Source organism: Scylla paramamosain, chromosome 31 (assembly GCF_035594125.1).
Source record: "Scylla paramamosain isolate STU-SP2022 chromosome 31, ASM3559412v1, whole genome shotgun sequence".
NCBI lineage: Eukaryota > Metazoa > Arthropoda > Malacostraca > Decapoda > Portunidae > Scylla > Scylla paramamosain.
Window position 1 is genome coordinate 8,387,196 of NC_087181.1, and position 14,957 is coordinate 8,402,152.

At 40.0% G+C, this 14,957-nt stretch overlaps 1 protein-coding gene and 2 long non-coding RNA genes across 19 annotated transcripts in view; 1 reads left to right on the plus strand and 2 right to left on the minus strand.

Moving 5' to 3' along the window:
• LOC135116434 (uncharacterized) overlaps positions 1-14,957 on the minus strand; it is a 102,410-nt gene that overhangs the window by 30,803 nt on the left and 56,650 nt on the right. For 4 of the 16 annotated variants that reach the window (XM_064033892.1, XM_064033893.1, XM_064033895.1 and 1 more), the window contains 2 exons: positions 9,407-9,601; positions 7,344-8,863 (listed from right to left, as the gene is read on the minus strand). The exons of 9 other annotated variants lie outside the window; for them this stretch is intronic. In XM_064033892.1, coding sequence (XP_063889962.1) covers positions 8,836-8,863; positions 9,407-9,601 — 223 coding nt within the window. In that variant the 3' untranslated portion in view covers positions 7,344-8,835. Of the gene's footprint in view, positions 1-7,343; positions 8,864-9,406; positions 9,602-14,957 lie in introns of those variants that run through there. 3 more of the 16 variants (XM_064033896.1, XR_010276325.1, XR_010276328.1) reach the window with 3 other exon arrangements.
• LOC135116437 (uncharacterized) overlaps positions 1-14,957 on the plus strand; it is a 105,958-nt gene that overhangs the window by 22,102 nt on the left and 68,899 nt on the right. Inside the window, exon 2 of one of the 2 annotated variants that reach the window (XR_010276331.1) lies at positions 652-801. The exons of the other annotated variant lie outside the window; for it this stretch is intronic. This is a non-coding gene — a long non-coding RNA (uncharacterized LOC135116437). The remainder of the gene's footprint in view (positions 1-651; positions 802-14,957) is intronic. 2 annotated transcript variants of the gene reach the window in all.
• LOC135116436 (uncharacterized) lies at positions 12,950-14,470 on the minus strand. The gene is made up of 2 exons (XR_010276329.1): positions 13,606-14,470; positions 12,950-13,411 (listed from the first exon to the last, which is right to left on the minus strand). It is a non-coding gene; the product is annotated as an uncharacterized LOC135116436 (long non-coding RNA).

The following is a 14,957-nucleotide window of genomic DNA, read 5'->3' on the forward strand; positions in this document are numbered from 1 at the left end:
ACCTCTTCTGAGCTGTCAATGAAATCGTTCAAGGGGATACTTATATTCCTATTGTTCTTCCCTGTGATAATTCTTCTCTTGCTGATGTGGTAACGTCTGTCGCAACACTCCCTTCTAGTAGCGACCAGACATTATCTGCACAGGATTCTTATGTTACATCATTATCATATGGTACATCTAGTTTGCCTGTCTCACAGCCTCATTCTCAACCATCTTCCCAGTCAGACCTCGGTGTAACTCCTTGTAAACATATTTTGTTAGCACATCCGGTAACGCCATCTGAATGTGCTTTATATGTTGTAAACGCTAAGGTTAAGTCTGCTGTATCAGGCACTGATGTACTCTGCCATGCACAATAATCTCCATGTAAAGGTGTTGAGTTAGAATCTGTTCTTAACACAATCGATGGCAATGGATTCTGCAAAATCGAGCCGAAAAGTGTCACATCTACGCCTGTCAAGCTCAAAGCAGTTGTTCTACTTGGAAAAGCCTCGATTTACCTTCTTCCTCTATCAAAAATGCATCTGCATCTGACAGCCATAATGTCCCTCTCCCATAAGATCCTCTCCCACCTTCCACAAAAGATCACATATCTGTTCTTGATTTCCCAGAATCTCAACAAGATTTACTCGCTCTTCTAAATTCTTTCAGGAATGTTATCTCGCTCCCTGACGAACCTCTGTGCCACACAGACTCTCATCACACACTCTATCCATCTGATGCCTGTGTCCAAGCCATCTTACACCCCGAGCTACAGGGTGCCACACAGCCATAAAAATCTGATTGATGAAGTCATGCAAGGTATGTTACTTCAGGATGTTGAGGAACCTGCCTGTTTACCTTATAACGCTCCCTTGTTACTCGTTCCTAAGAAACAAGGCGATTGGCACGTCATTGTCGACTTCAAGAAATTAAACGCATCTACTATTCCTGATAGTTAACCAATGCCGAGGTTAGGTGATTTTCTTCAGGCTCTAGGTGATTCAAATGCGGTATTTTCCATCCTAGATTTACATTTAGGATTCTTTCAAGCTGAACTCGAGGAAAGTTTACGGCCATACACTGCATTCATTACCTCCTCTGGCCAATTCACGTTCAAACACATGACTTAAGGTCTACGTAATTAGCCTATAACATTTCAAAGATTGATAAGCTCTGTTCTCTCGGGTCTCATCAGTAGATGTGTGTCCTGGTTCCTTGATGACGTTATCATTGCATCAAAGAATCTACAAGAGTATTTTCACACACTGTCTTTCATTCTGTCACACTTTCATGCTGCTGGCTTAAAAATCAAACTCAGTAAATGCTTGTTTCTCAAAGAGCAAGTCAAATTCCTTGGCCACTAAGTCGACAGACATGGTAGTCACACTTTAGATGACAAGGTAAATGCTGTGAAAAATTTCCCTGCTCCTTCTAATATCAATCAGATCAGGCAATTCATCGGTCTTGCTGGATTTTATCGGCAGTTTATCAAAAATTTTTGTCATCGCTCAGCCTCACTCATTTTCTCAAGAAAAATGTTGCATTAATCTGGTCTGAAAAGGAACAAATTGCCTTTGATATTCTCAAAACTGCCTCATATCAAGCACCAGTCCTTGCTTTTCCTATTTTTGAGAAAATTTCATCTTATACTTCAGGCTTTGGAATCGGTGCTGTTCTCATGCAAAAGGATTCACTTGGTAAACATCGAGTATTAGCGTATGTTAGCAGACTTCTCAGTATGGCAGAACAAAATTACAACGAAACGTGAAAGTCCCGCTGTGATTTGGGTGTTACGTCATTTTCGTAATCTCATATTAAGGTATATAATTCGTGTTCATACTGATCATTATGCTGTCACAGAGACCTTCAAAGGCAACAACTTCACAGGTCACATTGCTCGCTGGCAGCTCATGATTCATGAATTCAATCCTACATTTTTCATACATTCCTGGTAACGCAAACTTAGTGGCCGATGCACTCTCACGCAATGTTGCCGCTATCTCAGCAATCACAAAGAATCCTGCCATGCCAACCACAGATGATATCAAGAAACATCAACATTCAGATGTGTTCTGTTCTAATGTTGCATATTACCTCAAATCTGGTGACAAGACAAATCTTCCTAAGTTGCAAGTGAGTGCTGATACATTTTTCATGCAAGACTGTCTCTTGTATAAGTCGAGTGATATCTCTACTGACAATTCTAGTGAGCGTTTATCTCAATTCGTGATACCTCAGTCGTTAGTATCTTCCTTCACCATGTTCATGACCCATCCCACGCAGGTCGAGACAGATGCCTTGTGCAAGCAAAACGATCATATTTCTTGCCCACTATGAGGAAAGATATCTTCCATCATTGTGCGCACTGCTCTCAGTGCGCACAATGCTCTCAGTTGGGAAGTATCACATCAAAACAGAGATGGGACCAGAATCTTATCTGAAATATATATATATATATATATATATATATATATATATATATATATATATATATATATATATATATATATATATATATATATATATATATATATATATATAATAATATATATATATATATTAAGGGTGTATATGAGCAGGAGTCTTTCTCTAATACATATCTCATTGAATGTGATAGCTAGTTGAGCATTTATTATTTTTCTTAAGATATTTTCCTTATATCTTATGATTGTCTTATATTCTTTTTTAATTGGCTGTATGACTTCGCCGAAGCTAGTCATTTTCGCTAGATCGCGATTTCGGGTCCTTGACCCTTCTTCAGTAGCGAAGGTCTATCCGTGTTGAGGGTGTCGGAGAGAATGGCTCAAGCTGATTGCGGGGGTGTATTTATACCGGTAGGCTTGTCACCGCTGCGCGTCCTGGTCTCTGATTGGCTGACGGCTGTCGCGGGCTGTGCTGGGCTGCTATCCAAGCTGGGTCTTCGCGCGCTTGGTAATGCTTGTAGGTCTTCGGATTGTTGATTTAATGTAGGGTTTGTCTCTTTTATATATAGTGCTTCTAAGATGGGGAGACGCCTGGTGTCTGGGCATGTAGTTAGGATCTCCGTTTTATCTACTAGCATTCCTCTTGTGATGTTTATGTTATGCTTCTTCAGATGTTTCTTGGGTGCTCCTGTTGCGAGGTGGAAAGTTAGTCGTTGGGAGAGTCTTGTTGTCGTCATGCCAACATAGGTGGAGGGAAGGACTTCACAGTTTCCTTGGTTACACGTAAACCTATTATGACATGTGACTTCTGAAGGCTCTCTTTCTCTTTTGAGGGGTTATTTATTACAAAACCAAGAAAACCAGCCATCTTCTTCTGAAAAATAACCCCTCAAAAGAGAAAGAGAGCCTTCAGAAGTCACATGTCATATATAGGTTTACGTGTAACCAAGGAAACTGTGAAGTCCTTCCCTCCACCTATGTTGGCATGACGACAACAAGACTCTCCCAACGACTAACTTTCCACCTCGCAGCAGGAGCACCCAAGAAACATCTGAAGGAGAAGCATAACATAAACATCACAAGAGGAATGCTAGTAGATAAAACGGAGATCCTAACTACATGCCCAGACACCAGGCGTCTCCCCATCTTAGAAGCACTATATATAAAAGAGACAAAACCTACATTAAATCAACAATCATTTCGCGGTGATACTGTTGGTGTGTCAGTGTGTATTCTTTTGAAGTATTTTTTTAATATTCAGTGGCGTAATATTTGGAAGAATACTCTGAAGTGTAGTGATTGTAATCATGGCCGCTAAAAGTGTTGAGGCGTTCCTTCTGTCAAGGAGTGTGCATGATTTGTACACACTAACCAGGGAGGAATTGTGTCCAGTGGCTGAGAGGTTCCAAGTGGAATTGAAATCCAAGAAAAGGAGGAAATACAGGTGGAGTTAAAAAATACTCTCGTGGAGAGGAGCTGGTTTGAAAATAATGGTGGTGAAAGTGAGGGTAATGATGAAGAGAGTGTAGAGGAAGGTGCCGGGGTGAGAGAGATAAATCTGGGTGCACTTGGTGGAGCTGATTACCTTTCTAGTAGTGAAAAGTTTGAATTAATGAAACTTCAATTGCAAATGCAGAAAGAAGTGAAGTTCCATATATATATATATATATATATATATATATATATATATATATATATATATATATATATATATATATATATATATATATATATATATATATATATATATATATATATATATATATATATATATATATATATATATATATATGCTGATTTTCCTTGGAATGACTACTGCTTCCGTGTCAGAGACCCGTCTTTGTGTGTTGAGCGCATAACAGAGGTGATAGTATCTGGCATGGAGGCGTACATTCCTCACTCTTTTTCTCGTCATAAACCTTCCAAACCTTGCTTTAACACAGCTTGTTCTCATGCTATACATGATAGAGAGGTGGCCCACAAAAGGTACTTAAGCCTTCCATCACCAGAATCTCATGCACTTTATATTTCTGCCCGAAACCATGCCAAGTCTGTTCTCCAACTAGCCAAAAACTCCTTCATTAACAGAAAATGTCGAAACCTTTCAAGATCTAACTCCCCTCGTGATTTCTGGCATCTAGTCAAAAAATATCTCTAATAACTTTGCTTCTTCTTTCCCTCCTCTATTTCAACCAGATGGCACCACTGCTATCACATCTATTTCTAAAGCTGAACTCTTCGCTCAAACCTTTGCTAAAAACTCTACATTGGTCGATTCTGGGCTTGTTCCTCCCTCTCCTCCATCCTCTGACTACTTCATGCAACGTATTAAAATTCTTCGCAATGATGTTTTCCATGCCCTCGCTGGCCTAAACCCTCGGAAGGCTTATGGACCTGATGGGGCCCCTCCTATTGTTCTCCGAAACTGTGCCTCTGTGCTTGCACCTTGCCTAGTCAAACTCTTTCAGCTCTGTCTGTCAACATCTACCTTTCCTTCTTGCTGGAAATTTGCCTACATTCAACCTGTTCCTAAAAGGGGTGACCGTTCTAATCCCTCAAACTACTGTCCTATTGCTTTAATTTCCTGCCTATCTAAAGTTTTTGAATCTATCCTCAACAGGAAGATTCTTAAACATCTATCACTTCACAACCTTCTATCTGATCGCCAGTATGGGTTCCGTCAAGGCCGCTCTACTGGTGATCTTCTGGCTTTCCTTACTGAGTCTTGGTCATCCTCTTTTAGAGATTTTGGTGAAACTTTTGGTGTTGCCTTGGACATATCAAAAGCTTTTGATAGAGTCTGGCACAAAAGCTTTGATTTCCAAACTACCCTCCTACGGTTTCTATCCTTCTCTCTGTAACTTCATCTCAAGTTTCCTTTCTGACCGTTCTATTGCTGCTGTGGTAGACGGTCACTGTTCTTCTCCTAAATCTATTAACAGTGGTGTTCCTCAGGGTTCTGTCCTGTCACCCACTCTCTTCCTATTATTCATTAATGATCTAAACCAAACTTCTTGTGCTATCCACTCCTACGCTGATGATACCACCCTGCACTTTTCCACGTCTTTTCATAGGCGTCCAACCCTTCAGGAGGTAAACATATCACGCAGGGAAGCCACAGAACGCTTGACTTCTGATCTTTCTAAAATTTATGATTGGGCCCGAGCAAACTTGGTATTGTTCAATGCCTCAAAAACTCAATTCCTCCATCTATCAACTCGACACAACCTTCCAGACAACTATCCCCTCTTCTTCAATGGCACTCAACTGTCCCCCTCTTCTACACTGAACATCCTCGGTCTGTCCTTTACTTATAATCTGAACTGGAAACTTCACATCTCATCTCTAGCTAAAACAGCTTCTATGAAGTTAGGTGTTCTGAGACGTCTCCGCCAGTTTTTCTCACCCCCCCAGCTGCTAATTCTGTACAAGGGCCTTATCCGTCCATGTATGGAGTATGCTTCACATGTCTGGGGGGATTCCACTCATACTGGTCTTCTAGACAGGGTGGAGTCAAAAGCTTCTCGTCTCATCAACTCCTCTCCTCTAACTGACTGTCTTCAGCCTCTCTCTCACCTCCGCAATGTTGCATATCTAGCTGTCTTCTACCGCTATTTTCATGCTAACTGCTCTTCTGATCTTACTAACTGCATGCCTCCCCTCCTTCCGCGGCCTCGCTGCACAAGACTTTCTTCTTTCTCTCACCCCTATTCTGTCCACCTCTCTAACGCAAGAGTTAACCAGTATTCTCAATCATTCACCCCTTTCTCTGGTAAACTCTGGAACTCCCTGCCTGCTTCTGTATTTCCACCTTCCTATGACTTGAATTCCTTCAAGAGGGACGTTTCAAGACACTTATTCATCAATTTCTGACCACTGCTTTGACCCTTTTATGGGACTGGCATTTCAGTGGGCACATTTTTTATTGGATTTTTGCTGCCCTTGGCCAGTGTCCTACATAAGAAAAAAAAAAAAAAAAATATATATATATATATATATATATATATATATATATATATATATATATATATATATATATATATATATATATATATATATATATATATATATATATATATATATATATATATATATATACAAGTAAGGTGTGAAATGAAAAAGCAACCAGATTTCAGCTCACTCTCGTAGCTGCCACTACATTTGAGTCTGCTTTTCCTAGACAAGGAAGGGGGTAATACAGTCGCCAACAAACTCACAAGGTGAGAAAGAATCGCAAACCCTGTGCTGGTGATAAAACAACCAGGACAAAGGACACATAGATATGAAGCTTATAATATTCTGTGGACAATCTCCCACGTAATATGACCATCCACGCCCACGGACTGTTGTATCTTCTGCTTGAGAACAGTCTACCATTGGTCTCCCAGAAGACAGACAAGTACTACCTTTATATGGTAAGGGTCGGGGAGAGAACAGATAGCAGCAAACAGCAGATATTCCGAAATCATCTGGTTCCAAAGCTCCTGGTAGTGAGCTTTGAACACCAGTCCCATTTAATGGCATAAAACACTAATGACACAAGTATCCAACAGCCGACAGGCCCTGAGATGGTAAAAGAACCACTCTCAAGACTACCAACAACACCCAAAGCAATCAGGACGCCTTGACGGAGGTGGTAAGACCATGTGATCCACCTCATTTTATCTGGCAGGGCACCTAGATATGATCTTGATAGGTACTTATCCTACCTAGTGTGGCAAGGGCATACTGCTGCTAACACTTCGGCGATAACTTATAATAGCCCTCTAATATATCTCATATATATGTAACCTCTAACTCACCTGTAGTTTGTGTTATGCAATTGTTGCATAAATCTCTGTACTCACCAAGTACTGCAACAAGACTTCAATACTAAGTCCAGATTACTGAGTGATTAGGTCATGAGTTCACAGTGGCGTAAACCATAAACGCATCTCAGAAAGGCTATAATTATTTATTAACCAGTAAATAATAATTTCAAAAACACATGCAAGTCAAAAAACTTCAAGTAACTTCGCGTTGACAAATCAATACATCTTTAACTTTATCATTAACTCTACATTAATTCACTTCATCAGTAGCGCATTACTTTTCATCAAATACATAAAACTCATTAATGCATATACAACAGAATCACATATTAAAATCTATCAATATTAAAGACAATAAAATGGGTGGTCACTACATGCGAAGTGCCACAGAAAATGTCATGTCGCACATCATAATCCAGTATTAAATCAACATATAAAATATATGAAAGCCACAGTATACTGAACACACATAAAATCCGAGATACTCAAAGCACGGGAAAGATTCTCTAAGTATTATTTAAGAACAAGACGAGGCAGAGAACGACCGGAGACCCGAATGTGTACAATTTCCCAAGACTGTAACATGCTACTCTTGTTGTCTGACTGAGGTCTGCCTGACTCGTTCTGTACTCCGCCTTATACTCGCTTCCAACTACAGCGGCGGCGATCTACATACAGTGCTACGTCTTGCGCACAACTCTGGGTGGGTCACCAGAGGTGAGGCGTTGTTGTGTTTTCATTAACAAGCTATTAGTCCGACTAGTCCTCTGCTACGTCATCTACACCCATTCCTGGACCTGCACCTTAGTCATAGTCACGAACAGAGGATTGTGAGGAACTGGGTCATGGGCGGTGCGGGAGTCACCACGAGAGGCAATACCGGGGGCGACGCTATAGGTGAGGACGCCATGAATACAGGCGGGGGCGTCATGGCTACGACACCACAATCTCTCGTGCCAGCTCTCCGTCAATCCCTTTACCCGGGTTCGTCCTTTCCCAACGATGCTCGTGGCCCGACTAACTCGTAGGAACAGATTTCTATCCGCTGTCTCAGGCGGGAGGCAGTGACTCGTGGTGGAGGAGAGAAACAACAGGGGAGGGACATGGAGGTTGTGGAGCTCGGCAGTTCGCTTAGTCACCCTCACAGTGTCGCCCCAGTCTTACTCCAAAGAGGAGGCTAAATTCTAAAAATCATTACTCACTAATCAGGGGGACAGGAAAGAATTCAAGAATTTAAGTTGATTTCTGTCAATATTTTCACAAGGAATTCAAGCAATAATAGTGAAGACAGAGAAATTAGATATGGTAGATGAAATATAAAATTAAAAAACAACTATAACTAGATAGCTGTCATGGGGAATGTTAATGGATGAGTTTAAGAGAATATCATTATTAGGTAAATTGGAACTCTCTTATGTATGCCGACTGGCCGAAAGACAGAATCAACATTATTTTCTTCTTTTTCATGAAGTACTTGACAAAAAGAAAAAAAAAAGATTAGTTGACATTTACAGTCAAACACATCTGGTTGCCCGGTTTAAGTAATGACAACAGCTGATCCTCTTCCAGCAGGCCATGTGGTCACTAATGAAACAGCAAGATTCCCTTCAAAGGCAGGCTTACAACCACAGCATGTTCTCGGGTGCCCTGTGTAGCAAAACCAGGATGTCAAGATTAGCAGAAGAATATAAAGGAGAAGCCTCTTTATGTGGAGGCTGTAGGCGGTCTACATTAAATAAAATTATATATATATATATATATATATATATATATATATATATATATATATATATATATATATATATATATATATATATATATATATATATATATATTATCACTCGCTCTCTCCTTTCCTATATTATATATAAAAAAAAGAAAAATGAAAATTTATAGTTGGCTGCTTTCCCTTATGGAATCACCCCTGTCGTTGTTGAAACTGAAAAGCGTGACACAACTTCTTGCAAGAGCTAGATTTTTCTCAGTTTCATGAGAATTTTGCGTATTATAAGAGAAAACTAGATATTTTATCATTTTTTTTTTTTCATAATTTTTTGTCTTGCACTGCGTATTTTTTCATATTTTATTTGTGAACACACACACACACACACACACACACACACACACACACACACACACACACACACACACACACACACACACACACACACACACACACACACACTTTACCTCCTTGACTCTTTCGCCTTTAGCAAGTTTTTTGTAGACTTGTCAATTTGTAGTGCTTCGTCCAAAGTGACAGTGGAGGATGGCATCCTCATACCCTTCCGCACTCTTATTCCAGCCTTTGCCAGGTTCTCAGCTAGCTGCAGCCATCCGTCCTTGGTTAATGAAGCTCCTGGGAACCTGATGACTAAGTATCTGCTGGCAATATAAACTCTTACAAGGAAGAAATATCTTCTAAAAGCAGTTTTCATAAACAAAATTATGATTTAAAAAGGAAAAAAAAAGGTTAGGTCCAACCCTTCAAGAAGTAAACATTTCACGCAGGAATGCCACAGAATGCCTGACTTTTGATCTTTCTTAAAGTTCTGATTGGGGCAGAGCAAATTTGGTATTGTTCAATGCCTCAAAAACTCAATTCCTCCATCTATCAGCTCATCACAACCTTCCAGATAACTATCCGCTCTTCTTCAATGACACTTAACTGTTCCCCCTCTTCTAGACTGAAGATCCTCGGTCTGTCCTTTACTTATAATCTGAACTGAAAACTTCACATCTCATCTCTAGCTAAAACAGCTTCTATAAAGTTAGGTGTTCTGAGACATCTCCGCCAGTTTTTCTCACTCCCCCAGCTGCTAACTCTGTACAAGGGCCTTATCCGTCCATGTATGGAGTATATTTCACATGTTTGGGGGGTTTCACTCATACTGCTCTTCTAGATAGGGTGGAATCAGGAGCTTTTCGTCTTATCAACTCCTCTCCTCTAACTGACTGTCTTCAGCCTCTTTCTCTTCGCCGCAATGTTTTATCTCTAGCTGTCTTCTACCGCTATTTTCATGCTAACTGCTCTTCTGATCTTGCTAACTGCATGTCTCCCCTTCTCCTGCGGCCTGGCTGCACAAGATTTTCTTCTTTCTCTCACCCCTATTCTGTCCACCTTTCTAATGCAAGAGTTAAGCAGTATTCTCAGTCATTCATCCCTTTCTCTGGTAAACTCTGGAACTCCCTGCCTGCTTCTGTATTTCCACTTCCTATGACTTGAATTCCTTCAAGAGGGAGGTTTCAAGACACTTGAATTTTTGACTACCGCTTTGGATCCTTTTATGGGACTGGCATCTCAGTGGGTTTTTTTTTTTATTTATTGAATTTTTGTTGCCCTTGGCCATTGTCTCCTACATAATATATATATATATATATATATATATATATATATATATATATATATATATATATATATATATATATATATATATATATATATATATATATGAGAAAGTAATAAAAGCAGGAATGGTAGAATTGTATTGTTGCAACCACAATTTCCCAGCCTCTTTGCAAAGCTGCCGTACCTGGACTAGCTTCCCCCAAGTCACCTTCTATGTGACTGGGTGCAGGGCTTAATTTGAGTCACGAGGTCCACTTTTGACTCACCCACTCTTCTTGACAATGGTCATAACGCCAAATCATACTAATAAGGTCGCCAATCTGTTTTAAGCACCTACAGACAAGGGAAATACTACAACAACAATTAACTCCAACTGTTGTGGAAGGATGGATGACGACCATGTCTAGGGAGAAACAATTATAACGAGCAATAATATATATATATATATATATATATATATATATATATATATATATATATATATATATATATATATATATATATATATATATATATATATATATATATATATATATATATATATATATATATATATATATATATATATATATATATATATATACATAGTTGAGGTATAAAACCCCATTGGACAATCACCCTCAGTAACAAATTCTCCCACTGTCCAACGAGGTGTTATATCTCTCGCCGAGTAGTGTTGTTTACTACCTCCGGGACAGCAGGCCTTGTCAAGGACTAAAGTTCATTACACAGTTATTCACTAAGTCCTTTGCAGCTGAGCAGCATCAGCCAACTGTAGCATTTAACACAACAAGCTCACTAACAAGGGAAACGACAATAGACAAGTGCCCTCACACACACACAGGAGGATATTTCACCTCTCACTGTATGACAGCTCCGCTTGCACACATGCTCAGCCAAGGAATCACAACCCTGAGTATGGAATGGGTTATTCACAACAACACTCCCTGATAGGCTACTATGGAGACTCCTGTGCTATTTAAGTAGGCCTTGGCGTACAGCTGGTAATAATGTATTCATGGCTCAGTCTCTGCCAGATATTACAGCATGCCTCAATACGTCTGTTCCATCTGAGCACTGGGTAGTAACTGATTGGGGGAAAGTGCACCAAAACTCTCCCACTCTGCTGCTACTTGGTGGGAGGGAAGGGTACAAGAAAGTGGGAAAGGGTGGCGACATACATACATACACCCACCCGCTTGCTGCTCTGCACCCTGCGCTGGCTTATATGAATAAGACACTTCACTTCTGAAAATTCCATTTGTTAAACTAGTGGCGCTAGATGAATACTGATTAATTTATTGTCAAGAGCAACTCTTCTTCTAAACACTGCATGAGATCCAAATTGAATGGACAAGGAAAAGTAAGAAAATTTACGAGAAGATGAGTGACCGCGTGGATAAATATGTGACCAGAGTCACAGGAGACATTGGAGCAGCCATAGCTGCTGGAGGAATGTTCTACCTTTGATACCCTGCAGAAATAAAGTTGCACGCCGATATAGCTGTGAAGACCACAGGTCCTGGTGTAGAACCAGAAACAGGTCTGGGAGGCGGAGTAGGAAGAGAAGAAAGAAGAGGCAGTCTGAGTTGGAGGGCCAAGAGGGAGCCCTATTGTTTCCAGTTATCATAATAATTAATTAAGTCTATGCTATAGTAGTCTTTGATATTATGTGATGAATTTGCTGATGTGCCTGATTAGTTGTGTGAAGATTTTGAATTAGTTGTATTCCTAAAATTTTCGTAAGCTTTTGCATATCTTCCGAAAATTGTTGTTTATGAGTGGGCGTGTTGAAGTAAGAACGAATGAGAGAGAGAGAGAGAGAGAGAGAGAGAGAGAGAGAGAGAGAGAGAGAGAGAGAGAGAGAGAGAGAGAGAGAGAGAGAGGCTGGGGACGAGACTTGGATGTGTCTCTGACTCGTAGCCTACCCAGCTTGAAGCTCCTAAGATAATATTTATCCACGCGGTCACTCATCTTCTTGTAAATTTTCTTACTTTTCCTTGTCCATTCAATTTGGATCTCATGCAGTGTTTAGAAGAAGAGTTGCTCTTGACAATAAATTAATCAGTATTCATCTAGCGCCACTAGTTTAACAAATGGAATTTTCAGAAGTGAAGTGTCTTATTCATATGAGGCGCTGCGGGCCACAAGTACGTAAGCGCAAAAATTAACTTTCGAGATAAACGCGCTCAAAGTTTAACACTGATAATGCACCTAAGATTATTCTAAATATGTGTGTATTATACATCAATAGAAAGGTCTTGAGAAGTTCTATTTAGTTGTGTAGGTTTTGGTGGAAAATGTGAAAATTTTCGGAATATTACGAAAAAAAAATTTTTCGCTACCCCCGAACTGTAGCGTTAGGGCAATCCACAGGCGAGCAATGTGTTGCAACATTTATTGTAGCGTTCCAACCTGTGGGTCCAGGATAAATCAGCCCGATACCAAATCATGGTAAAATCATATGAGCGTAGAAACACTAAAAATACAAAAATAATCACTACATAACATGATCAGACCTTGAATAGTTCCCATGTACCTCATAGTATAATAAGTACAGAAATCACAAAAATATCTCTGCAGTTCACAATATGATAAACCTCCCAAACAATGGATAAATACCCTGTGTGACTCACATCATTATAAAGCTCAGAAAATCCTCATACATATCACTGTAAATCATAGCATGACAAAAATCACACAAATACACAATAACCATAACACTCACAACATTGCCAGCGTCAGTTGTGTTGAAAATACTATGGCGTGGAATCCCCAACAGCCGGATACGTCACTGGTGCTTTGATAATTGATAGGTAATCCACTGACGTCTCACTTTCATAACCCTACAAACCACAGACATGTCAATATCTCATTCCCTGATCATATGATTAGTATAATTTAATAAACACAATCATAGGCACTAATAACCCATGATTGATAACAAGTGGTACAGAAATAATGTTGAGCACATGAAGCAAATTGTAACTACTATGAAGATAACCCTGAACAATAATCATGTAAAGGTTATAACACTTACAGTCTATAGAACAGGAGGGGCGACCTTATTCCCGAGTCCTACGAGGGAGACCCGTAGCTAGCAAACCGTCTCCACTTGTCTCACTCTCCTGTCTCTCAGTGTCTATATCAGGCCGCGCGGGCCTCCACAACAACCGTGTGCCACTCCGCATAAACTATACTCTTTAACAAATCCATTGTAGTCTACTTATACAGTATTTTTATCACATCAAATATCAAATACACAATTTACGGACAAATACATACATAGTTGGTGTAAACTCGTTCAGCATACAATAAGAAGTATATTAAGAGAAATAAAACAAATAATATTGGAACCATACCACTGACGGGTAGCACGAACGTAAAATAAACTTAACTTAACATGCGCATAATCATGTTCGAACCATAATTTTTTTTCTCTGTAACAGTGGTTCTAAGTATTTAAATTAAGAGTACCTATTATAATAAGGAATCTATGAAAGTTTCATGAGGATCGCTGTAAAACTAAATTTTTTATGAATATTTTCCTAGCGAAAAAAAAAATTGCTCGTGATCGGAACTTTAATACTCGTACCATTCAGTTTGGCATCCTGGTATGTTCAAAGGTGTGTAATATTGATAAAAGTCTGTTTGTTTAATGATTATGGTATGTATTAATACAATAGTAAGACAATAATAAATTTTAAAGTGGAGGAAAAAGTCGGGAAAATTTTTATTGTTTGTTTTAACATTATGGGTTGTCTCTCATCCTTTATACTGGCTTGAGAGTTAAATTCATTATCAGGATAGGCCTTTTCCATCCTGGCAATGAATTTAGCGGATTTACCAACCCATTAAATCCCCCTTCAACCCGGTAAGTTGGGTTGACTGGGGATTTAACACTAACTTACGTTGAGCTGGTGGCCACAGTATGACACTGTGGCACTTTCGTCAGGTACCTAGAAGTCCAGTATGTCGTCCTCTTGCAGTTCTTCTTCCTCTTCAGGGACACCTCCTCCCCTGCAGCTTCAGGACGAACATCAGCAACAGGGTTGGTGGTAGAGGTGCTTGCAGAAGCCATCGTAGCGTTGCAAAACGGCAAAAAGTGCGGGAATAACTTGCGTAGGTGTGAGCGTGGCAGTGTTAAAAGTCCAGAGTGAGTACTAGTCCTCTCCTACCCAGCTGTGAGCGTCGCCATGGTAACTGCGCTGTGATTGGCTGCCGCGAGGCGTGGGTGTGACGTCACGCTCTAGCGCGCTGCTGATTGGGCCGGCCGCGTCTGACAGCCCGCGCTACTTACGGACCTGTGGCTCGCAGAAACAGTGGTATCTCGCTATGTTTTTCTGCACAATTTCGCTCGACTTCCAACCTTCGTATAAGGGGTAGGAAGGT